Source organism: Patagioenas fasciata, chromosome 7 (assembly GCF_037038585.1).
Source record: "Patagioenas fasciata isolate bPatFas1 chromosome 7, bPatFas1.hap1, whole genome shotgun sequence".
NCBI lineage: Eukaryota > Metazoa > Chordata > Aves > Columbiformes > Columbidae > Patagioenas > Patagioenas fasciata.
This window is the reverse complement of record NC_092526.1, coordinates 48,058,831-48,084,497: the sequence shown is the minus strand read 5'-3', so window position 1 is coordinate 48,084,497 and position 25,667 is coordinate 48,058,831. Positions and strand designations below refer to the sequence as shown.

The 25,667-nt window shown below is 49.5% G+C and overlaps 1 protein-coding gene across 1 annotated transcript; it reads left to right on the top strand.

The window, feature by feature from the left end:
- The first annotated feature begins 4,073 nt into the window (after positions 1-4,073).
- Positions 4,074-24,016, top strand: LOC136116135 (olfactory receptor 14J1-like). The gene is made up of 2 exons (XM_071810779.1): positions 4,074-4,751; positions 23,864-24,016. Exons 1-2 carry the CDS (start codon positions 4,074-4,076, stop codon positions 24,014-24,016), a joined length of 831 nt encoding a protein of 276 aa, XP_071666880.1.
- The last annotated feature ends 1,651 nt before the right edge of the window (positions 24,017-25,667 follow it).

Genomic DNA, 25,667 nt, shown 5'->3' with positions numbered 1-25,667 from the left:
CTGACTGTTCCATCCTGACCAACTCTTCCTGGTTTGTAAGTGTGAAGTCCCACAGGGGACCTCACCCCACTGACTTCTCAATCACCCATGTCAGGAAGATGTTGTCAATGAGCTCCAGCCCCTCCTGGATGGCTGGTTCCTTGCAGATATTGGGATATCTCAGGTCTGCCATGAGGACACCGCCCTGGAAACATGAGGTTTCTTTCATTTGTCTGAAGGAGGCCTCATCTCATTGCTCTGCCTGATCAGTGAGTCTGTAGCTGATGTCCAGTCACCACAACATTGCCCATGTTGTTCTGCCATCTCTTGCTGACTCCTCAACCTTCAGCTGACATTGTCTGTCCCCAGGCAGAGCTCCACACATTCCTGCTGCTTTTCCACATGAAGAAAAACTACCCCTTTGAATCCAGACCTCTGGTATTATAAGTACCAGACCCCCAATAGCCCACACTTGCTCCAGGAGATGGTGTTTGTAGTGCCCTGCAGCTCCTTATCCTGTTGTCTTGGGAGAGACACCCTAATCAGGTTAAACCATCTGCATGAAAACATCAATAGCTGAGCAAATGGAGCTTCAGTCCAGGGAGAGCAGCAACTTTGAGAAAATCTGGTGTTCACTCAGGTTCGGGTTTGATAAGTGGAAGTGACCAGTTCTATCCAGGGGCAGGAGAACAAACCCATCCATAAGGACATGGCAGGACCTGACACGCTGAGCAGTGACCCTGTGGAGAAGGGCCTGGGCACTCCAAGGTCCCCACACCAGCCCGTGGTGCACGCTCACCATGAACAAGGCAGCTGCACATGGGGCTGCATGAGGAGGAGCGTGCGGACCCAGACACCTGGAGTTCTCATCCCATTCGGTTTAGCACTGGTGTGACCCCACACACACGGGGGTGTGCCGGTGTGCGGCTTCCCAGTTTGGAGAAGCAGGGAGGAACTGGAGAGTGCAGGGCTCTGCCAAGGCAGGTTCAGGACCTTGTGCACATGGTGTGGGATGCTGAGGGACCTGGGCTGCTTTGGCCCAGCAGCGCTGGGGAGGCTGCAGCAGTGCAGGAGTAGCCTGAGAGTGCTTGAAGGGTGGTTTCAGAGATGGTGGAGGTTTTCTGCATAGTGGGAAAGAGCATGAGAAAGGAATAATGGCACAAAGTGCAGTTGGGGAGGTCCAGGCTGGACATGAGCAGGAAGGAATGTGACTGGAAGGGCAGTGCTGTGGTGGAGCAGGTCAGCAGAGGGAGTCTGCATCAGCCCAAGGCTTTGTGCTTCAAGGAACAGCTGGGGAGGATGCAGAGATCTCAGCAAAGGAAGGAAGATGCTCAGACAAGAGCAAGGTGGGGCAGCAGGGGGGATGTCTGCAGCCTGCAGGGAAAGAGGTGCAGGGGATGCCACAGCACAGGACAGGCTGTGGTGGAGATGATCAAGGGATGTAAAGAGGCTGAAAGCCCCCACCAGACATGAGCTCCTTCTCCCCTTGGCTATGGCTGTTGTCTGCACCTCTGATGCCTGTGAGGAGACACCTTGTCCTTCCAGCACATGGGCCTCATGGCCTCCTTGTCCCCAGCCAGGACCCTGGGAGGTGTGGGACCATAGTCCTGCCCTTGGCCTTGCACAGCCCCACATCACACTGTCCCAGGAAGGGCCCTGGGCAATGTGGGAGGGACAGGATCTGACTCCCCAAGGCTGGGGGTCAAGGCTTGGCCCTTTGGTTAATGAAACACATCCAGGTTTACTCAGCATCAGAGAGACCTTTACTTTGCTTTTCCTGAGCTGTCATCTCTGCCTCCATTTTTCTGTTCTAACCAGACCTTGGGGATGGTTTCTCAGTTGTGCCCCTCAGTGGGACCCATTAGCATTACAAGAAACTTTGGAGTTTGAATCTGAGTTTGACTTCTTGAGAAGTTGCATCAACTCCACGTCAGGGTCTGAGGTCCATGGACTCAGCACCAAACCCATCAGAGGGGTCATTAAAGCGCCTTGGGCTGCTCCTGTGCTGCTGAGCTGGGCTGGGCTCCTGGGACACAGGGAGCTCCTGGCAAGCGGCAGCGCTGCAGAGAGACAGCTCTGCCCAGGAGCAGCTCCTCTGCACAGCGCAGCAGGGCTGAGGGCTCTGCCTGGGGATCTCAGGGAGACGAGCAAGGCAGAGAGAGATTAAAGGTCGTCAGGACTGGGAGGATGACTGAGAGCTCACTGGAGAAGAAACCTTTGCAGCCCTTGCCATGGTAAGTCTCTGGGTGCAGGGCAATGCAGCTGTAGCTCCTGGAGGCATCTCCTAAAACTGGCACAGGCACAGCTGGTGGGATCTGTAAGGACGGGGATATTGTCAGGGAATCTTGAACAGTTGTGAAGCCAGGTGAACACCCAGGGGTGCCCAGTGCTGTCCTGCAGAGCAGGGTCCCTGCACCCCAGGGCTGTGCCGGGGCAGGGACTCTGCCGCCTGCCAGGGTCAGCGCTCAGCCTGCCCGGGGAGATCCCCATGGTGCTGCAGGGAGAAACTCTGCCTGAAAGGAACAACCCCAGCATTGCAGGGTCCTTCTGCTGTATTGGGTCAGAGCTGCTCAGAGCTCCACATCACTGCAGGACATTCCCAGGGGACTTTTAAAAAAGTGCAGCAAGGCAGTGATTACCTGAATGGGAAGGATCCTGATAATTTAGTCATTTACTCTGGGTTGATGGGGTGGGCGCTGGGGCATAGAAACTAATTTCTTGGTTCAGAATGAGGCCCTGAAATTCAAGATCCATTTCTCTTAAAGGTGAATAAACCTGGTAATATCAGAACTAAACACACCCTGGGTTATAGACAGCATCAGGATGAGTTTTCCAGGCTCATCAAGGCTGGTCTGTTGTTCCCATCAGAGCTGCCCACACAGAGCTGCCCCTGGGCAGTGCCCGGCTGCTGGGAGGGGTCTGCAGCGCAGAGCTGAGCACACAGCGGGTGGGATGGGGTCTGTGACACTGACAGGAGGAGACCTGGGGACACAGACACAGCTGCAGGCAGGGACAGCTCCAGGCAGCAGAGCAGGGGGTGCTCAGCAACTCTTTTGATCCTTCTCTGCAGATGATGCTGGGTGTTGTCTGCTGGGCAATGATCCGACGGTCCCTTGAGCACACTCGATCTTCAGGGGCCCTGACTCTGCTCTGCTGAGCCTTTCCTTGGGGTCCGCACTCTCCTCTCAGAGTCCTTTGCTTCTCTCAGTGAGGGGTCGTGTCCTGCTCTCTCCATCACGTCTCCACCTCTGGGCTGGGGCAGGGAAGAATCTGCAGATCTGCCCTTTCAAACAGTGCTCGCCCACTTCTATATGAGTCCAGTTGTTTGGCTTTTTCAGAGAGTTATTTGTGTGTGAATTCATCTTCAAAGCAGCACCAGCAAAATCTCTCAAGAGATGGGTAAAAAAACGGAAAGACACTGCTACTCTCCTGACTCTGTTCTAAGCCATAGGAAGGTGAGCCCTATCACCTGTCCTGCCACACAACTCTCCTCATTTTGGTCATGAAAATGAAGACTTTCTCCCTTCCCATATGTGATGGTGGAAAATAAAAACCACAGACAATATTATTATGAAGACATGTTAAGGCTCCCTTCTGCAGCCCACGTTCTTAGAGACATGAGTGCAGATACTGAACTTTTCCACCAATGGTGGTTTACACCTGACACTGCCTGTGAATGCTGGATCTGTCACAAACCAGCTCCCGTGTCCCCGCTGGAGCAGAGCAAAGCTTGCTGCTTGGCAGCACACGGGAAGAGGTCCTGTTGCTCACAGCACACTCAGCCAGCACAAACCAGAAGATAGAAATGCATTTCAAATGAAGTGATTACTATGAAAAGATGTAGAGGACTTTTCAGAAGAGTCTTCCTGCATTTAAATTTGTCATTTCGTTTTTTAGACCAGTACCTCCATGTCAGGAAGGAGCAAATGTCCAACAGCAGCTCCATCACCCAGTTCCTCCTCCTGCCGTTCACAGACACACGGGAGCTGCAGCTCTTGCACTTCTGGCTCTTCCTGGGCATCTACCTGGCTGCCCTCCTGGGCAACGGCCTCATCATCACCACCATAGCCTGGGACCAGCACCTCCACACCCCTATGTACTTCTTCCTGCTCAACCTCGCCCTCCTCGACCTGGGCTCCATCTCCACCATTGTCCCCAAATCCATGGCCAACTCTCTGTGGGATACCAGGGTCATTTCCTATGCAGGCTGTGCTGCACAACTCTTTCTTTTTTTCTTTTTAGCTTCAGCAGAATTTTACCTTCTCACTGTCATGTCCTACGACCGCTACGTTGCCATCTGCAAACCCCTGCACTACGGGACCCTCCTGGGCAGCAGAGCTTGTGTCCACATGGCAGCAGCTGCCTGGGCCACTGGGTTTCTCTATTCTCTGCTGCACACGGCCAATACATTTTCACTGCCCCTGTGCAAGGGCAATGCCCTGGCCCAGTTCTTCTGTGAAATCCCCCAGATCCTCAAGCTCTCCTGCTCACACTCTTACCTCAGAGAAGTTTGGCTTCTTGTGTTTAGTCTGTTAATTGGTTTTGGATGTTTTGTGTTCATTGTGCTGTCCTATGTGCAGATCTTCAGGGCCGTGCTGAGGATCCCCTCTGAGCAGGGACGGCACAAAGCCTTTTCCACCTGCCTCCCTCACCTGGCCGTGGTCTCCCTGTTTCTCAGCACTGCCATGTTTGCCCACCTGAAGCCCCCCTCCATCTCCTCCCCATCCCTGGATCTGGTGGTGTCTGTTCTGTACTCGGTGGTGCCTCCAGCAGTGAACCCCCTCATCTACAGCATGAGGAACCAGGAGCTCAAGGATGCCCTGTGGAAACTGATGACTGGATTTCTTCTGAACCTATAAACTCTCTCTGTCTTCTTCTACATAAGAAGACATTCTCATTGCAGGTTCATCCTGTGTGTAGTATTTTTTGTTTCTAGTTGTGAGTTTGGTTTTTTTTTTATGATAATATTTTTATTCCCTTTCTAATTCACTGCCTGCTTTTCTTTTCTCAGTGAGTGGCTGTGTCAATGTGGAATCGTGTTCTCTGTGTCTAAGCAAAATAAAAGATCCTTCACCAGTATTTTTCACTGACATTCTTTCTCCAAGACCTTTCTGGAGCTGCAGTGGTAGTTCCCATGTGCATGGGCAGAAGGGAAGAGAGTCCAGCATGGTAGCCCTGCCAGGGAGCACCAGCGCTTGGTCTTCCAGAGCTGTTCTGGTTCCACTCCCACACTCTCCTTCTCATCCCTTGTGTTGGTGCAAGGCCTGAGTGCTCTGGCAGCTTGGTCCCTGTCCTGCTGTGTGTCAGTGTTGTGAGCGCAGGCAGGGACAGGCAATGGACACTGCTGTGACAGAGCTGGCCTCACAACAGCCTTTCCTGATAGAAAGGTGATCTCCTATGGGCAGGGCTTCAAGGTTTAGGTCTTCTTACAAAGATTCTCTCAAGAACATGCCCAAGAAAGTGACCCACATATGAAACACCATTGTTCAGCTGAACCGTGTGTGTGTGCAGGGCTGGCACACAGCAGTGTCCTCTCACAGCCAGGCCTCCTGCCAGAGACCTGCAGGACCAGCAGAGCAGGGTCTGGGCTGTGCCCCTGTGCACTGGACACCCCACAGAATCTCCCCCAGGGCATCGTCATGGTCTGGCCCCACACTGCCAGCCCTGGTCTCTCTCCCCAGCTCACAGACATTGCTCTTCCCTCCATGGATGGACACTGAATGAGTAGGTCAGAAATCCATGTCTGCATTGTAGAGATGAGATGTGAGCATGCACATCATGTACGAGAGGTGAGATGAATCCAGGTGAACACTAACGACAGCAGCTCTTCCTGGGGGTTCCATGAAGGCCTGTGGCACAGACAGTGTCTCAAGGTCACTTCACATTGGGAGTAACAGCCTATGGGAAACCACCCACTGGGATCTTCTTCCTTGAACTGATGTCCCTGTGTCCATTCCTCATGATGTAGGACACCTCAGATGAGTGCAGAGCAGGTGACACAGCACAGGGCTGAGGCTTCTCCCATCCCTTTGGAGTGGCAACAGGAGACCAGAGAGAAACTGAGACTACGGCCTCTATGTGCAAAAGGGTCAGACTCTGTCTGTGAGCATCCCTGGGTGCAGAAGGAGTCCTGAGACCAACTCAGATATGGATGCCTGTTGGAACCGTGGCATTTCTGTGTGTTATTCCAGGAACAAACCTCAGTGGCCCAGTGAGATTCATCTCAGCTGCTGGGACAGGCTCATTTCAAGTGCTCTGTCACCCTTGCCCATGATTCTGGATTGTGCTACCAAGAGTGACAGCAGAATCAGAGAAGTTCTGAGGTCCTCAGGAAAGGAAGATGTCAAACCCATCTTCAAGAAGGGCAGGAAGGAGAATTTGAAGAATGAAGGAGTGGCCAGCATACCTCTGTCCCTGGGAAGGGGATAGGCCATGTCTTCCTGCACCAGTTTCCAGGAACCTGAAGGACAAGGAAGGGATTGCTGAACAGAAATGAGCGAAAAACCCAATGAGTCCCAAGAAATGCTCTGGACCCATCCCAGAGCTTTAGACCCCCAGGAAAGAGCTCAGTGACGGTGCAGCCCATCCAGCTGCATCTGTGTCCCTCACTGAGCAGCACAACCAGTGTGCAGTCACCCCATGGTTCTGCAACCAACCTGCTCTGCAGAGCATCACTGCCAGTTTGGGGCCCAGTGGGGAGAACAGGATGGGACCAGGAGCACCAGAGCAGATCAGAGGAGGAATGGGGGAGATCACACAGGAGCTGACCTGGGCTGGAAATGGCCTTGGAGAGAAAAATGCTGGTGTTCAACTGCCCCATGATTATACCCAGAGTTTAGGGTGCAGGGCCAGAAATCCTTGCTGTCCTGGTGGTTCACCAGGCCTGGGAAGTAGCTGGAGAAGGATTGGTGTCCCCCACTTGCCATCCCTTAGTGCATCATCCCTCATGAAGGGTGGGATGGAAAGCAAGTCTGGGACCCTGTGTCAGGACTTGCACTGAAGAAAGTATTCACCCAGAAGCCACATCATTTTGCTCTGGTATTTCAGTGCTGGTGCTCATCACATGTTCTGAAGACAAACTTATGCATCCCTCTTGTTAACCTTACCCCAAAAGTCACCCCTAGAAAAGGTTCCTGAGCTGGGGTTGAGCTGGAGAACTGGGGTCCAGCTGTGACCAGGGGAAGGACAAGGCCTGTCCTGGGTCCCCTAAAGGGCTGGCAGCCTCTGTGACCTCCACCAGAAAAGGCAGCATATAGGAAACTGTAGACCATCCCCAAGCCCTTTGGAGGCCCTTAGGAAGAGTTCCTCTCTCCAAATATTCAGCACAGCTTGTTGCTGCACGAACAACCAGGAGAAGCTGCCCAGATCCCTCATTCCAGTCCCCATCTCCTCCACCCATTACGGGAAGTGCTCTCCCCCTTGTCACTGAGGTGGTTCCAGGGACCCAAGAGACACCTGTGGGGAGGAGATGTTGGGTAGGGATATAGTGTCCTTCAGTCCTCATGGTAGCTCCTGCTGGGCTTTGTGCCACTGCTCACAACCCTCTGAGCCTGGATGTTCAGCCAGTTCTCAGTGCTGCTAAACAGGAATATGCCCATGAGCACATTGGGCTGCACTGGGAGGAGCGTGGCCACCCAGACAAGGGCAGTTATTGTCCATCGTGACTCAGCACTGGTGTGGTCACATCTGGAGCGGTGTGTCCCACTGCGAGGTTCCCCATTCTGGAGGAACGGGGAGGAGCTGCCATGTGGTCAGAGAAAGTCTGGGTCATGTGTGGAGATGTTGAGAGACCCAAACTTCTTTAGCCTGGTGAAGGGGAGGCTGAGGAAACATGCTGGTTTTACTGAAATTGAGTTAATTTCCTTCATGCATTTTGAACCTCTGTCCTTCACAGCCAGTACAGTCTTTTGTTTAGATTTACTATGACAATAGTGAGATAATGACGTTTCTTCCCTGGGATAGAGTTAATTCTGTCTTTCAGCAGCTTTACAGTGTTTGCCATTTGCTATGAAAGGAATGTCAGAACTCACTGAGATCTCGGCTGTTGTCAGGGAAACCAAGGACTTCTTTGGCCATCCAGCTGCAGATGCAAATTGGCAAGAGGGGGCACAGACAGGACAGCACCTGGATTGACATCCGGGTCAATCAACGAGCTGTTCTCTACCATTAGTGTCATGCTCGGTATAAAGCTGGAGATGCCCTTTCCAGCCAGTTAGTTTTGGTTTGACGGCTACTTTGATTGACTCTGTTTGGAAGTTCCATTCTATTGGGAGTTCAGTGTTAGTTCAGATTTATGATGTTTTCCTGATTTTCAGTTGGTCCTTGGGCCTCTCTGCCTTTTGCACTTTTACTTACTCTTGCTGGGATCAGCTGTTCAGGACCAGGGTTCTCTCTTCTTTGGGGCTGCCTGCTCAGCACAACTGGAGTTATGTGGGGGATTGCACTGAGTATCATATATTTTACTTTATGTGTATTTTAGTATAAGCATATTAGAAGTAGCAGTGTATTATTTTCATTGTCTTATTATATTTTTTTATAAACTCACAGGTTTCTCTCTTCCCTTTCATTTCTCTCTCTTATCCCACTAGAGGACTGGGAGCAGGATGTGAGCAGCTCTCATGGTCTTAGTTGGTGGCTGTGATAAAATCATGACAAGAAAAGGTAGTAGTAGCTTCAGAAATGTTGAAAATCACTTTCCAAGATGACGGCACTTTTTCTTTTTAGTAGATGGAAACAGCAAGAGAAAGGAAAACCATCAGAAACTGCAGCTCTGGAGGTCCAGAGTGGAGCTCAGGATAAAGAAATGTCATTCTGAGCACATGGCTGTGGTCATTGAGATGGACTCTGGATCAGCCATGGCTTTGTGTTTCAAGGAACAGCTGGTGAGGATGGAGAGACAGCAGCACAGATGGGGACACACTAGGGTGAGAACAAGGTGGGGAAGCACATGGGGTGTCTGCAGCCTGTGGGGAAACAGCCACAGGCCTGGGACAGTGTAGGATGGACCATGGTAGACATGGCCAAGGGCACTGGCAAAGCTGGATGTCCCTGCAAGAGCCAAGGTCTTTGTCCCCTTGACTATGGCTGATGTTCCTGCCACTGAGGTCTAAGAGGAGACAAATGGTTGTCATGGCCATGGCACCCGTTGCCTCCTTGCACCCCCAGGGAGTGTCACACCATTGTCCTTCATTGGGCATCACACTCCCCACAGCCCAAGAAGAGCCCTGAGCCACACGTGAGGGACAGGATCTCCCTTCCTAGGGGCAGGGGCTCAAGGCTTGGCCATTGTCCTTCATCAAACAAACCAAGGGTTTTCTCAGCATCAGAGCTGCTGCACTTTGCTTTTGCCTGATGCAATCACAGCCTCCAATTATCTGATCTAACGAGTCCCCGGGCAGGCTTTGTCAGTAACAGCCCTCAGTGGGGACCATTAATGCTTCAAGGTACTTTGGAGTTTGCTTCTGACTTGGACTTCTTGAGAAGATTCTTCAGTCTGTGCTTGGTATCTGAGGTTCATGGACTCAGCACCAAATACGCCATGGGGCTCATTAAAACTCAGAAAGCCCTAATGAGCGATGTTTCTTTTGGTAATTTCATTCAAATCTTCAAGACTTGTAGAACTAACTGGAGAGGTTTCAATGGAACACTTAGTGATGAAGATTTCAATAATTTCTTAAAGGAGGGTTTTTTCTTTCAAGGGTGTTTTCTGTCATTTTTCATTGTATAGAAGAAGTGACAGCAGCATTCTACACTGGACATTGATCCAGAGGGTCTCCTGAAGACATCTGGACAGGGAGGAGAACAGTGCCTTTAGGCTGGACACTGTATGGACAACCTCACTCCGCACCCCCACCCCCAGTCTGCCAGTTCCCTCATTGGCCACCAGAGACTTGCATCACTTTTCCTCACATCAGGCTTCTCCACTGAGCTCTGCAGGAGATGCTGCAGCTCCTGTGCACCATCTCCACGTGCTCTCCTGTGCAAACACTGCACAGTTTAATAAACAGTAAAACACTTTCCTCAGCTGTGTGTGTAAGCTGGATCTGATGAGGTCCACCATCCACAAGGGACATCCACACAAGAACTATTTTTAGACAGAGAGATAGGAAAGGATAGATAGAAACACAATTAACTTGCTGTGTACCATGTTAATTAGACCTCTGAAGACTGGGGTAAGTTTGTAACTGCCTGAGGCTCAAAGCAGAAACCAGACAGTTGAGAGGCAACTGAATGACCAAAGAGCAAGTGGAGGAGGAAACCTGAGAGCACTGGGAAGGGCGAACATCCAGACAGACTGTCGGAAAGTTGTCCTTTGACATGGACATTTAGTCAGGAGAGGTGGAAACTCCTAAATGACAAGGGAGATGAAATAATAGCGTGTTGGTAATAGAAGTACAGGGGAAGACCGATATTTCTTCTCCTGCCTTTAGTACACGACCTGGTGATTCACTTTTTGTCCTTTTATTTTTTTAGTTAATATGTTAAACAAACCACCACCAAGCCCACACAAACAAACAAAAAACACCCCCAAAAAAACAAACAAACAAAAAACAAACAAACACATACACACAAAAAACCCCATGTGCACGTATCCAACAGACATCAGTCATTAGTTGTCTCACCATAAACAGCCAGTGCCATTTTAGGGGACCCATTTTATTCGAGGTGCTGGCCTGGGATTGGCATCTATCACAGAGGACCTGGGGGAGACCAGAGCACCTTGCAATGCAGATGGAAGTTAGGCAGGGGTTCCCAGGGCATCTACACTGGCACCAGGTGTTTGTGTCCCTGGAGCTGAAGACATTTGTCTCCTAAATCCATGCCCAGTTCTGCAAAACTCTTAGTTTTTCAAAGAAATAAATACCCCAAAATACTTAAAAAGAAAATAAATAAATGTTTAATATGTAAGAACGTAATATCTGCCATATGAAAAATCAATATGTAAAAAGCTATCCATGTAGCTGAGGACATGTGTGTCTTATATCCATTTCTAGTTGTGGAAAACACTTTCCTTTTTGAAGAAAATAACCCCCCAAAGACCTAAAAAAAAGGAAAAGTACATTGAAACCTTCCTTGACTTTGAAACTTTGTCTTCAGTTCATATTTTAACTTTCATTTACATTAACTGACATCGGATGGGCCTGCAGGCATGAAGCCAAGATCATTTTGTGTCTTGCATAGCGCCTCATGCCCTCTAAACCTTCCCTGCCCAGGACTCCTCACACTTGGCTTAGAGCGAGTCGCACTGAGGTGTTGGCTGGGTTTAGATGTTGGTTTAGATGGTCACCTACAGCACAGGTGCGTTCATGTCCCTTAGTCATCTCCTTTGCTCCCATTAGAAACAGAGCCCAGCATCACAATGGGATCATAAGAGAACTGAGGTTGAAGGGACCTCAGCAATCTGCAGTCCAACCTGTCAGAAACTGGGTCAGAACAAGGTGTTCAAGCCTTCATTCAATCAGAGATTGAAAACCCGCAAGGACAGAGGCTGCAGAGCCTCTCTGGGTGACCTGCAACAGCACTTGGCTGAGCTCCCAGGGCAGGGGTGTCAAATTCATTTTCACCGGGGGTCACATCAGCTTCACAATTGCCTTAAAGGGCCGAATGTATAAATGTAGGAGTAGTTAAATTTATACAGTCCTTTAAAATGACGTTCTGCCATTTGAGGGTAACCATGAGGCTGATGTGATCCCTGGTGAAAATGAAGTTGACGCTCACCTCCTAGGGAAAAAGCTTTTCCTTATGTCCTGGCTAAACCTCTCCTCTTTCACCTGCCACCCATTCTCTTTTGTTCTTCTGCCACACACCATGGTGAAGAGCCTGGCTGTGTGTTCTCCATGATCTCCTTGTTGGTATTGACAGGCTGTGATGAGGTCCCTGTCATCCTTCCCTTCTCTGGGCTGGAAAAGCCCGGCTCCCTCAGCCCCTCCCCACAGGCCAAGTGCTCCAGTTTCTGGCTGTCCTGAGGCCCTTTGCTCAACCCACTCCAGCTTGCCAATATCTTTCCTGAACTGGGATCTGAGATCTGGATGGACTATTCCAGAGAATCCCTTCCCTCCACCTCCTGGCCATGCTCCTGGTGGCACAGCCCAGGGTGCTCCTGGCCTCCCTTGCACCAGGGCACACGCTGCCTCCTGTCCAGCTCCCTGCCCACACAGACCTTTCCCACAGAGCTGCTCCCAACCAGACATCCCCAGCCTGTGCCATTGCCAGGTGAGTCCCCTGCAGGGGCAGACACTGGTGTTTGTCCTGCTGGGGTTTCCTGAGGGTCCTCCAAAGACTTGCTCTCCTCCTTGAACCCCTTCATTGAGCATAGAGGCCTGGGAGATGGTTTCAGTAAAGACTCAGGTACGGAAGTCATTGAGTCCCTCTGCACTAGTGTCAGTGTCTGCTGTTACTAAATTTCCCTCTTCACTCAGCAGCAGCTCTGTTTTCCCTTTCTTCAGCCGTGGTCTCTAACACAGCTGTTAAAGCTCTTAGTTTGCTCTTGACTTTTCTTGCAGCCGCCAACTCCAGGTGACCTTTGCCTTTCCCGAAGCCATCCCTGCACAGTAAAGCCAATGTACATGTACTCTTGTCTTTACTGTCCTTGCTGTCACCCCTGGCAGCTGCTTTGTGGCCCCTGTCTGCACCTTGTGCTGTGACAGCCCAGCCCTGCTGCCCCACACGTGGTCCCACAGCCCCATGGTGCAGGTTCAGCACAGGACAGGGTGCATTCGGGGTGGGGAACGGTCTCCTGACTTGATAGCCAGAGCAGTCCTTGCTGCTTCCTGTTAGGCAGCCTCTCCAAGCTCCTGGAGAGGTCGTGTCACCTGTGGGGTCACAGACAGCCCTGCTCCAGGGTCTGCCAGGGTCTGGGCCAGGAGAGAGTCTGGGCAGAGCTGTCCGTTCCCTGAGACAGGCCCTGAGCCCAGCAGGAGGATGGACATGGCCTCACAGGGAACCTTACCCGTAAACCTGGGGTGCGCGGCCAGTGCTGGAAATGGCCCATGGGCGATGGCCAGTGACTGGGGGGTGATGAAGGCCCTGGGCCACCTTCCTGGTCTGTCCATGTCACCAAGGGCATAGAGCAGTCTCCTCTCTCCTGCACCTGCATGTCTTTGATCCCTTCCAGAAGCCCTGGCTCTGCACCACAACCCCCTGGTGTGAGTCTTCACCCTGCATGGTCATGCACCACGAGATACACGCTGATGTTTTTCTCTCCCAGGTACTTTCCAGCCCAGTCCAGTTCTCTCAAGGTTCTGCCACCTCCCCTGCCCTCTCTCCACCACCAACACCCTCTGCACAGCAAAGCCCAGTCAGGGCTGGTCCCACAGCAGTGCCCATTGCGGGTGCTCTGGGCAGTCACCCCACAGCCTCTGCCGCTCTGAAGGGCACAGCAGCTCCTGCAGCTCAGAGAGAAGTCACCCCAGAGGTGGGTGAACACTCATGGTAAAAGGAAAAGGAGGCACTTGTGTCATTTGCTCTCCTCTCCAGCAGATCCTGAGAGGTCTGCAGCCCCTCCATGCCATCCCCTCTCCCCAGGCCAGCACAAAAGCCCTGGCCCTTGAGGACCTCAAGAGCTCTTACTGCTCCAGGCACAGAGCAGCCTTCCCAGAGCTGATGCAGCCAGGAAGGTGTTTTCATGTCACATTCCTTCTAACTATGCTGAGGATGGATCTCGGACTGAAAACAAACAAAAAAAGCTGTTGTAGGTTCATTTATTTCACTTAAATACAATGAGAAACTCCCCATTTACACAAAGTGTCTCAGTCACACAAAATGTGAGGATACTTAATGGGATGAATAGTGACATAACTTTGAAGATGACACCATGTGGGGAAAAGGGAAAAAAAAAGTAGAGAAAGAAAAACAAACTTAGTCTGTCATGATGTACACTGGAGCCCACTGCAGAGAAAGTAGGCCGTCTATGGCTGCTGAAAACATCCAGTAATCAGCTTCCTCAGAGCATTCTTGAGCTCCTGGTTCCTCATGCTATAAATGAGGGGGTTCAATGTCGGAGGTACCAGCGAGTACAGAACAGACACCAGTAGGTCCAGGAATGGGGAGGAGACAGAGAGGGGCTTCAGGTAGGCAAATGCACCAGTGCTGATAAACAGGGAGACCACGGCCAGGTGAGGGAGGCAGGTGGAAAAGGCTTTGTGCCGTCCCTGCTCAGAGGGGATCCTCAGTACGGCCCTGAAGATCTGCACATAGGACACCACAATGAAAATAAAACATCCCAAAACCAGAAAACCACTGAAAGCAAGAAGCCCAGCTTCCCTGAGGTAGGAGTGTGAGCAGGAGAGCTTGAGGATCAGAGGGATTTCACAGAAGAACTGGTCCACAGCATTGCCCTTGCTCAGTGGCAGTGAAAATGTATTGGCCATGTGCAGCAGAGAATAGAGAAACCCAGTGGCCCAGGCAGCTGCTGCCATGTGGACACAAGCTCTGCTGCCCAGGAGGGTCCCGTAGTGCAGGGGTTTGCAGATGGCAACGTAGCGGTCGTAGGACATGATGGTGAGAACAGAATATTCTGCCGTTATAAAGATCAAAAACCAAAAGATCTGGGCAGCACATCCTGTGTAGGACATGGCCCTTGTGTCCCAGAGGGATCTGGCCATGGACTTGGGTACAGTGGTGGAGATGCAGCCCAGGTCAAGGAGGGAGAGGTTGAGCAGGAAGAAGTACATGGGGGTGTGGAGGTGCTGGTCCCAGGCTATGGTGGTGATGATGAGGCCGTTGCCCAGGAGGGCAGCCAGGTAGATGCCCAGGAACGGCCAGAAGTGCAAGGGCTGCTGTTGGAACGATAAAGGACTCAGCACTCCGATTCAATGTGAATCACGCCAAAGCCATTTATTACAGAAACATGTCTCCTTATATACGCAACTATTCTCTAATCACGAATCCACGCTCCAAGCATGGATTCGCTAAATGAGTATCATGGGCAGTCCACACGCTGGAGCCCCACCGATGATAGGTCCGACGACTCACGCCATGCTGAGGCCCTGTTAGTGAAGAAACGCCCCTCTTTCTCACAGCAGATTCTGTTCTCAGCTTCTCAAAGTGGCCTTGAGATTCCTTTGGGCCTGACTAATTCAACAACATATCTCCTTCTAACGAAACCCCTTCACAATTCCCCCTTTGTGTTCTTGAACTAGTCAGGCCCCTTAAACAGCATGCTGAATCGTCTTTGAAATACACTGCAACACAGGACACGTGATTAACAACATAATTACAATTACATATAATGTAGCTAAACCTTACTTAATAAGATTAAACAACTATCTGCTTATACTCAAACATTCATATCATATATAAAACTTTAATTCTACTTATGACAACCTTACCAACGCACTATTTTAGAATAGTCAGACAACTTAATACAATATATTCTCTTAAATTCTTAAAAGATCTATAACTGCGCAGTTTATAGAGTAACGTACTTAATACCATCAGCATATGCTAATTATTGACTTAATATCTTAAAACTTATATTAACCTATTCATATGCTAATTATTGAATTAATATCTTAAAACTTATATTAACCTATTTAAAAGATCTATAGCTTAATCTTAATATCTCTTTTAAAACCTTACCAGTTGCTAAATTAGGTTACCATGGTAGAAATATCTTATACTTTTACCTTATCTATGCATAGATTATCTAATTGTAATATCACCCTTTTGGAACTCTTACTATCTGTTCAAATTAGCATTCTCTATGGAAGGTACCTTATCTGTTTACTAATAAGCTTTTAGACTACTGGGTCTAAGAGCATCTATAACACTGAATAAGAATTCATGGTTTACATTTGAGACAATTCTCACAACTTATCTCCCTCCTGTCCTTCTGCATCTGTCGAATCTTTGTTGTCTTTATTCAGCCATGGCTTGATCCGTTTCGCAGGAATCCATTTTGATCCTTGGTCTGTAATGACACAAGCATAACCCTTTCCCCAAGTTATTAATTGGAAAGGACCCTCCCATTCACCAGTAACTCCATTGCGTATTTTGACCTGACATTGATTTTCTCTAAGGTCTGTCAAGTATCCTTTTAAGCTTGTTCCATGACGAATCATAGGTGGAATGTCGAACCCTTGCGGAGGGCGTAAAAGTTCAAGACATATAATGCTTTGCTTAGTCTGTCATGCGGAGTAGTACAGTCAGTTCCCCCTTTTTGTTTGTCAAGCTGATGCTTGAGAGTTCGATTCATCCTTTCTACCAAGGCCTGACCAGTAGGAGAATTTGGTATCCCTGTAATGTGCTTAACACCCCACAATTGAAAAAAAGGTGGCAGTAGCTTTGGCGATATAACCAGGTGCGTTGTCTGTCTTGACCTGTGCAGGAACTCCCAAAGCTGCAAAAGCAGAACGTAAATGTCGTTGCACATGTGAACTAGTTTCACCAGTCTGAGCAGTGGCCCATATGGCGAAAGAATATGTATCAATAGACATATGCACATACTTCAGCCTGCCAAATTCAGGGACATGTGTAACGTCCATTTGCCACAATTGCAAGGCTCCTAATCCTCTTGGATTGACTCCTGCACCCAGCCCTACTGAGATGCGCTGACAATCTGCACAACTTTTAACAATACCTCGGGCTTCACTTTCGGACAATGAAAATTGCCGCTGTAAGACCTGAGCAGACTGATGGAGGGAACTATGAGAGTGTACTGCTTGCCCAAACCTATCTATTGGAGGTGGAACCGAGGCAGGAGATACAAGAAAATCAGCTCGGCGGTTTCCTTCAGCTAAATCGCCTTGAATTGTCAGATGACTATGGATATGTGTTATGAAGTATCAGTGTTGTCTCTCTTCGACCAACAACCATAGTTGCTTGAACAAAGACATCAGTTGTGCATCCTGAACCTCTTTGAACAATGATCTTTCAATGCGAGCTACCACACCTACCACATACAAAGAATCACAGACAATATTCACTGGGCTATGAGCAAATCTGATAAACACTTCTATTACAGCCCTGAGTTCCAAATGCTGAGTTGATCCTTTCAGGTCAGTTAGTATCACATTGTGCCATTTTCCATCTGTTTTCCATGTAATTGCTGCTTTCTGCATTTTACCCCCTGCGTCAGTGAACACTGTGGGTCCTTTAACAGGAAATTCTGAGAGAAGAGGGGGACCCTCCTCCATTGATCCCATATTCAAAACTGACATTAACTTGTGTGGAGGGGAAAATGTCTTAATTAAGGCTTGAGAATCTAATAACGCAATCTGAAAAGGTAAGGAGTTCTGCAAAGCCCACTGTAAATATTCTGAAACGAGGGGAACAATGATATATGCAGGCTCAGCCCCTGAAATTTCGACTATTCTCTGCCTACCTTTCATTATAAGCTGAGCAAAGACCTCAACCCTGGTTGTAATGGTTCGTTTGAGTCGAAAATGCAAAAACACCCACTCTAAGATCTTTAACGGCTCCTTACCAGTTGTCCATTGCATTATGAGAGCAAAAGGATAGTTAGTATTGTTTACAATTAGTAGTCCGATTACATAATCTGGGTTCCACCTATGGCTGAAAGCTTTTACAAGTTTGGACATAATCTTTTTCAGAGCAGCATCCGCCTCAGCAGTAAGCGTTCTAGGAGAGCTAATGTCACTATCCCCTTTTAGCAGTTTTACAATTGGAGCTAAATCCTCATTAGTGATCCCACAAATGCTCCGGACCCAATTCAGATCACCCACTAGTTTCTGCACATCATTTAAGGATTGAATGACAGGCCGACATACTATTTTCTGAGGTTTCACTGTGGACTGAGAAATTTCCCAACCAAGATATTTCCACGCTGGTTGAATTTGTACCTTTTCTGGAGCAATTAGCAATCCTCTATGCTGCAATGTATCAGATACTTCATTTATCAACAAATCAGTCGAAAAAGTTTTCCCAGCTATTAATATGTCATCCATGTAGTGGTAAATCACTAACTCAGGATGAGATTTTCTGACTGATTGCAAGGCCCAAGCTACATAAATTTGACACATAGTTGGGGAATTTTTCATTCCCTGTGGCAAAACTACCCATTGATACCTTTTCGCAGGTTCAGCCTTATTTACAGAATTTGTGGAAAATGCAAAACGTTTACAGTCATCAGGATGCAAAGCAATGGTGAAAAAACAATCTTTCAAGTCAATTATTAAGATCTGCCAATTTTCTGGAATCATGACAGGGGATGGTAATCCCGGCTGTAATGCTCCCATGTCTTCCATGGTATCATTAATTTTTCGAAGATCATGTAACAACCTCCATTTCTTTGATTTTTTCTGAATAGTAAACACAGGAGTATTCCAGGGACTTGTAGACGGCTCTAAATGCCCTTTTTCAAGCTGTTCCTGTACTAGCTCTTCGACATGGGCGAGTTTTTCTTTACTGAGCGGCCATTGATTTACCCATACTGGATCATCATTTTTCCACTGTAATTTAAGTACTGGTCACCCATCATCAATGGCCGCTTCCAGAAATGCTGTTGTTTTGTCACCAGAGTTGCTCCTAGTTGTCCTAACACATCCCGTCCTAATAGAGAAACAGGGATAGACATCACATTCATGCAGTAAAGAACTAAATTATTCATGTTCTTCTGTATTATCACAAAATGCACATTTTGAGTCAACGGAATCTCATGATTTAACAGACTGTGAACTTATCGTACCATGTAACAAAGACCTATCAAAATTGCAACATGCTTAAACAGATACCCACAAAGAAAACAGGTTAATAAGGAAAGCATCTTGCAGACTTTAACAAGTTTTCTTGTGTTATCAGTTAAGTCTCTCTCAGCTTGCTGAAGTTCAAATCGCCCTGCCTGTAAAACTGTCTGAAAAGATTTAATGATTTCTTGTCTGAGTGCTTTTCTATGTTTTAAAACACCTCCCAATACCGATTTTTTAGGAACACAACTGAAAACAATCATTCCTGACCCCATCTTGCAAGTAAAAACCTTGAGGGGGGGGGGGGGGGGGGGAGGTGGGGGGGAAGCACAGGGCTGCTTGCAGGCTGAGTGGGAAGAGCAGGCAGAAGGTTTTATGGCGCACTTAAAAACAACTGGTGAAACAATTAACTCACATTCCTGACAAGCTGCTTGATTTTCAGAGAGACGGTACACAGGAACACATAATATGTACTGTAAAACTCGCAAATAACATGCTGATAGCAAACATTAGTATTTTCTACTGCTAATTTCAACACCAGTGCTTCCTTAACTTCTAAGTTTTCACTCTGCTTATTGATGGTCCCTTGAAGGTGGTCAATAAATTGCATGTAATTCTCATAATTCTCATTGGGACCCTGATTTACAGATTGACAGTTGCAAATGATTTGGCTGCTTTGTTGGTTTCAGGCACCTCTCTCATAGCTTGATATTGCTGACCATTGGATTCACTCGCTAATAGCTGATCTGATCTTTCACACAGTTCTTTTGCCCAGTTCTTATCCGGCGGCTCCTTCTGTTCTCTTGTAGGAGTTAGAAGGATAGAAAGCAGTGAAGGCGGACACAAATCAGTAAAATAATTGATATTACACTTATTTACGACTTTAGCATTCTCAACTTTCACCAGTCCTTTTGACAAATTATCTGACTCCAGTTCTTTGGACTTCTTGGTCTCTCCAGGGTCGTGTGATGGTACAGGAGGCCATCCACTCGGTAATTTTCCTCCCTCCGCCCCAGACTGTTGTATCATCGGGGATGCCGAAGGCACAACAGGGGATGGAGTAAGGAGGGTATTGAAAACACGAACTGGGTAAGCTTCACAGTTATTTTTAGAGTTCTTATCAGGCTGTAACGCTGCAAAAATTCCAGTAACAGCAGCCCGCTCAGCCTTAAATTCTTTTAAGGTGGAAATTATAAGCTTCCGTGTAGTCGCTAATGATTTAGCTTCATCTCCATCGCTAACCTTATCCCATAATTTCTGCCCTATATCGTCCCAAAGTTCAATTTTAAAAGCTTTCTCAGCTTCTGTCAGGTAGCCGTTAGTTCTACAACAAACCAACAGTCTACGTATGTTACTTTCTTCATATTTAAGTCCTCTCATAGAGAGAATATGCAGGAGGATCTTAACTATAGCTTCTTCCTCTGAGGATATATTCTGCCCCGTAACTTCACTCTTCCCTCCTCCTGCTCCCAGCCGCTCACCTTTCCCGGGGCCTTCTTCAACAAAATTTATCCGCGGAACGTCCGTACGTCTCCGCCCGGCTCTCAGTCCAGCTGAGCCGCCTCCGGCTGGGCCGCTCCAGGCTTTTCCCCGACCTTAGAGAGACGCCGTTCGGAGTATCACGTCGGGGTCACCATTTGTTGGAACGATAAAGGACTCAGCACTCCGATTCAATGTGAATCACGCCAAAGCCATTTATTACAGAAACATGTCTCCTTATATACGCAACTATTCTCTAATCACGAATCCATGCTCCAAGCATGGATTCGCTAAATGAGTATCATGGGCAGTCCACACGCTGGAGCCCCACCGATGATAGGTCCGACGACTCACGCCATGCTGAGGCCCTGTTAGTGAAGAAACGCCCCTCTTTCTCACAGCAGATTCTGTTCTCAGCTTCTCAAAGTGGCCTTGAGATTCCTTTGGGCCTGACTAATTCAACAACATATCTCCTTCTAACGAAACCCCTTCACAGGCTGCAGCTCCCGTGTGTCTGAGAATGCCAGAAGGAGGAACTGGGTGATGGAGCGGCTGTTGGACATTTGCTGCTGATGAGCACGTGGCACTGTCACAGGATCAAAAGAAAGTGACAAGTTAGGGGAGACTTCTCTGAGCAAAATCAAAGCTATTTCTCATACACCCTCCCCCTGATCCACACCCCCTTGTCCTTTTCCAGACCTTCCTCCAACTCTGTGGCTGAGCCCTCGTGGTTCTGTCTGCAGGTGCCACAAGGAGCAGGGCCTGTGCCCACTGGTTCTTTCCTTGGAGCCCCCGGCCCTGAGGGCAGAGGCCTTGCTGGGTGGGAGAGGAGGCCAGGGGGCTGCTCAGAGGAGGGATCTGCACTGCAGGGGATCATACACAAATCACTGAATTCACCCTTCGACTGCATTTCTTGTTTGAGTTTCATCTCATTCATTGATCCTGTCCCTTCTGCCAGGAGATTTTCCTCCTGGGAGGTGTTCCCCTGTCCATGTCTCTTCCCTGTCAGCACTCACAGATCATCCCACCGTCTGTACCCTCACCCTGGCTCTCTAGATCCTGCCTGTTCACAGGGCACTGCCTGGGGGCATCTTCCTGTTTGCAGGTTGGAAAAAAGGACAGGTTCAGCTGCTGTGATGCTCCTGCTGTCCACAGGCAGGGGAGTGGCTGAAGGGATGTTCAGAGGCTTCTGGCAGATGAACTGATCACTCAGAGTTGCAGTTCAGGAGTCTCAGTGACTTGCTAAAACTTGAGAGCTTCTTTTACATTTATCTTTTCCTACAACCTCCCTCCCCTGAGTCATGGAAGAGATAACTAAAAGCTCCTTATCTTTTTAGTAATATCTGTAGAGATCTTCTTGAAACGTCCTATTGTAAGAGGTCTGGAGTGAGCAACCCTGACTCACAGAGAACCCAACAGCAGAAGGACCTTGCCCTGCCGTGGGTCGCTCCTTCCCCCCGCAGCTTCTCCCCTCAGTGTTGTTGGGATCTCCCTGGGCAGCCTGAGCGCTGACCCTGGCAGGCAGCAGAGTACCTGCCCTGGCACAGCCCTGGGGTGCAGGGACCCTGCTCTGCAGGACAGGGCTGGGCACCCCTGGGTGCTCCCCAGGCAGTCATCCTCAGCAGAAGGTGCCATCATGCCCTTTCCCACTGACAGTGCAGCAGGGAAACCCTGCTCTGGAGTGTGTTCTTCTCTGCAACAGAGATACTGTGAGAGAGACCTGGCAGATCCTGCAACACTGTGTCATGTGCCGCTTTCAGGACATTCCTTCAGGAAAAGCAGTTGCATTGTCCTACATGCAGAGACTTACCGTGTTAGGACTGTGAAGATTTGTCTCTCAATAATCCCTTAGCAACCAACCACCTACATTGCCTTTCATATTAATTTTCACCGGGGGTCACATCAGCCTCACGGTTGCCTTCAAAGGGCCAAATGTATAAATGTATGAGTAGTTAAATTTATACAGTCCTAAAATCACATTCGGCCCTTTGAAGGCAACCTACTGGAAGGCAGGAGGGCTCTGCAGAGGGATCTGGATAGACTAGAAAAATGGGCTGGTTCCAATGGGATGAAGTTCAAAGAGGCCAAGTTCTGGGTCCTGCACTTTGGCCACAACAACTCCCTGCAGCACTACAGGCTGGGCACACAGTGGCTGGAGAGCAGTCAGGCAGAAAGAGACCTGAGGCTGCTAATTGACAGGAAGCTCAACATGAGCCACCAGTGTGCCCAGGTGGCCAAGAAGGCCAATGGTATCCTGTCCTGTATCAAAAATAGCATGGGAAGTGAGGCCACACCTGGACTATTGTGTTCAGTTCTTACCCCCTCAGTTCAGGAAAGAGATTGAAGTGCTGGAGTGGATCCAGAGAAGAGCAACAAGACTGGTGGAGGGACTTGAGCACAAGCCCTATGGGGAGAGGCTGAGGGAGCTGGGCTTGTTCAGTGTGGAGAAGAGGAGGCTTAGAGGTGAGCTCAGCACTCTCTAGAACGACCTGAAGGGCAGTTCTAGCCAGGTGGGGATTGGGCTCTTCTCCCAGGCAGTCAGCAATAGGACAAGGGGGCATGGGCTTAAACTCTGCCAGAGGAAATTTAGGCTGGAGATTAGGAAGAAATTCTTCACAGAGAGAGCGGTCAGGCATTGGAATGGCTGCCCAGGGAGGTGCTGGACTCACCGTCCCTGGAGGTTTTTAAACTGAGATTGGACATGGCACTTAGTGCCATGATCTAGCAAACAGACTGGAGTTGGACCTAGGGTTGGATTTGATGATGTCTGAGGTCTTTTGCAACCCAGTCCATTCTGTGATTCTGTGATTCCCACTATGAAGAAAACCTCCACCATCTCTGAAACCACCCTTCGAGCACTCTCAGGCTACTCCTGCACTGCTGCAGCCTCACCAGCGCTGCTGGGCCAAAGCAGCCCAGGTCCCTCAGCATCCCACACCATGTGCACAGGTGCTGAACCTGCCTTGGCACAGCCCTGCACTCTCCAGTTCCTCCCTGCTTCTCCAAACTGGGAAGCCGCACACTGGCACACACCCGTGTGTGTGGGGTCACACCAGTGCTGAACCGAATGGGATGAGAACTGTGACTCTGTGACTCTGTAATTCTGTGATTGTGACTCTGTGACTCCGTGACTCTGACTGTGGCTCTGTGACTCTTACTGTGACTCTGTGACTGCAACTCTGTGACTGTAACACTGTGCCTCTGTGACTCTGTCTGTGTGACTGTGACTGTGTGACTGTGTGACTGTGATTCTGGCTGTGACTTTGTGATGGTGACTCTGTGACTCTGACTCTGTGACTCTGTGACTGTGATTCTGGCTGTGACTTTGTGATGGTGACTCTGTGACTCTGACTCTGTGACTCTGTGACTGTGTTTCTGACTGTGACTTTGTGACGGTGACTCTGTGACTGTGAGTCCGTGACTCCGTGACTGTGAGTCTGTGACTCCCTGACTCTGTGGCACTGTGACTATGACTCTGGCTGTGACACTGCGACTCTGTGACTGTGTGACTGCTGCCCTGAAGCTCTTGAGGTTCACTAGAAGTGGATGAACCTCCAGAAGGGTCTATGGGACACCTAGAACCTGGGTGGGTTCCCCATGTTTTTTGGGGCACCTAGAACCTGGTGGCCCTTCCCAAGCACCCTTGGACCACTCAGACCCAAAATGTCCCATCCCTGGACCCCTTGGGCCACCCACACCCAACATGTCCCCTCCTGGTGAGGTAGGACCTCCTGGTTATGACTCACCTGCCCCTTGTCCAGACCTACTCAGGGCTCTTTTGTGTGACCATCAACCACTACAAGTGGCTGCCCATCTACAACGCCGAGGTGGTGGCCGCCTACCAGGGCAAGAAGCGGAGTGAAGCTCCTCCCCACATCATCTCCGACTCGAACAGTCTTACCAGAACATGCTGATGGGTAGGGACCTCCTGCTGGGACCCCAAACTTGAAGATCCCACCCCAAAAATGGGTCCTGACCTAGACCTGGTCCTCACCTGGAGGATGGAGAATCCCATCCAAGATCCCAAACATCTCTTCGAACTTCATCCCTCCTCATATGGAAGAGGGTGAACCCCAAGATCCCAAACATCTCTCCTAATGTCATCCCATCTCTCTCCTCCTGGCAGATCATGACAACCAGTCCATCCTCCTCACGTAAGTCACTGCCCCTCAGGGCCCTGATCTTGGTGTCCCCAAAGTGTCCAGGAATGGGACATATTGGATGCAGAGTTGGGACATTATAAGTCTTGGTGGCCTAAAGTGTCCAGAGATGGGACATGTTAGGTCTTGTTGGCCTAAGGGGCCCAGGAATGGGACATCTTTCCCTGAGTAGCTCAGGGGAGACAGGAATGGGAAATTTTGGATCTTGATGGCCCAAGTGGGCTGGAGATGTGATAGTTTGAGTCCAGGGATGAGATACCCTGGGTCTTGGTGGTCTCACAATGTCCAGAGATGGGACATCCAGGCTCTTGGTAGCTCAAGTGGTCCAGAGATGGGACATATTGGTCTTGGCAGCCCAAGATGCCTGGACATGGGAAATCTTGGTCTTGGTAGCCAAAGGGGTCCAGAGGTGGGACATCCTGGGTGTTAGTGGCATCACAGTGTCCCAGGACTGGACATCTAGGCCTGGGTGTCCCAGAGTGTCCAGAGATGGGACATTTTAGGTCTTGGTGGCCCAAGATGGCTGCAGATGGGATATCTTGGGTCTTGAGATGGGACAACATTGGTCTTCATGGCCCCAAAGTGTCCAGGAATGGGACATTTTAGGTCTTGGTGGCCTAAGGGGCCCAGGGATGGGACATCTTTCCCTGAGTAGCCCAGGGGATACAGGGATGGGAAATTTTGGCTCTTGATGGCCCAGGTGGGCTGGAGATGGGACAATCTGGGCCCAGGGATGAGATATCCTGGGTCTTGGTGTCCTCATGAGGTCCAGAGACTAATCATAGTGTTTCTTGGTAGCCAATGTGGTCCAGGGATGGGACATCTTGGTCTTGGTGGCCCAAGATGACTGGTCAGAAAGCATCCTGGTCTTGGTAGCCAAAAGGGGTCCAGAGATGTGTCATCCTGGGTCTTGGTGGCCTCACAGTGTCCAGTGATGGGACATCTAGACATGGGTGCATCAAAGTGTCCAGGGATGGCACATTTTAGGTCTTGGTGTCCAAAAGTGTCCAGGAATGGGACACCTGGGGTCTGGGATTGGACATTTTATGTGTTGATGACCTAAGGGGCCCAGAGATGTGACATCCTGGATCTTGGTGGCCCAAAGTGTCCAGGGAATTGTCCTGTTGGCCTGGGTGGTCCAAGGGTTGGGGAATTTTAGGTCTTGGTGGCCCAAGGGGGCTGGAGATGGGACATCTTGGGTCCAGAGATGGGACATCTCTGGTCTTGGTGTCCCCAAAGTGTCCAGAGATTGGGTCTTGGGTCTTGGTGTTCTAAGGGGTCCAGGGATGGGACATCTTGAGTCTGGTTGGCCCAAAATGTCCAGGGGTGGGTCATCCGGGGTATGGGATGGGACATTCTTGCTCTCAATGGCCCAAGGGGTCCAGGGATGGGACATTTTAGGTTT

What these genes read in the sequence shown, in the direction of transcription:
- LOC136116135 (XM_071810779.1), top strand. Translation starts at nt 4,074, where the DNA reads ATGTACTTCTTCCTGCTCAACCTCGCCCTCCTCGACCTGGGCTCCATC. An exon ending in ACTCGGTGGTGCCTCCAGCA is followed by an intron (nt 4,752 to 23,863) that starts GTGAACCCCCTC and finishes CCCCTTGTCCAG; the next exon opens with ACCTACTCAGGGCTCTTTTG.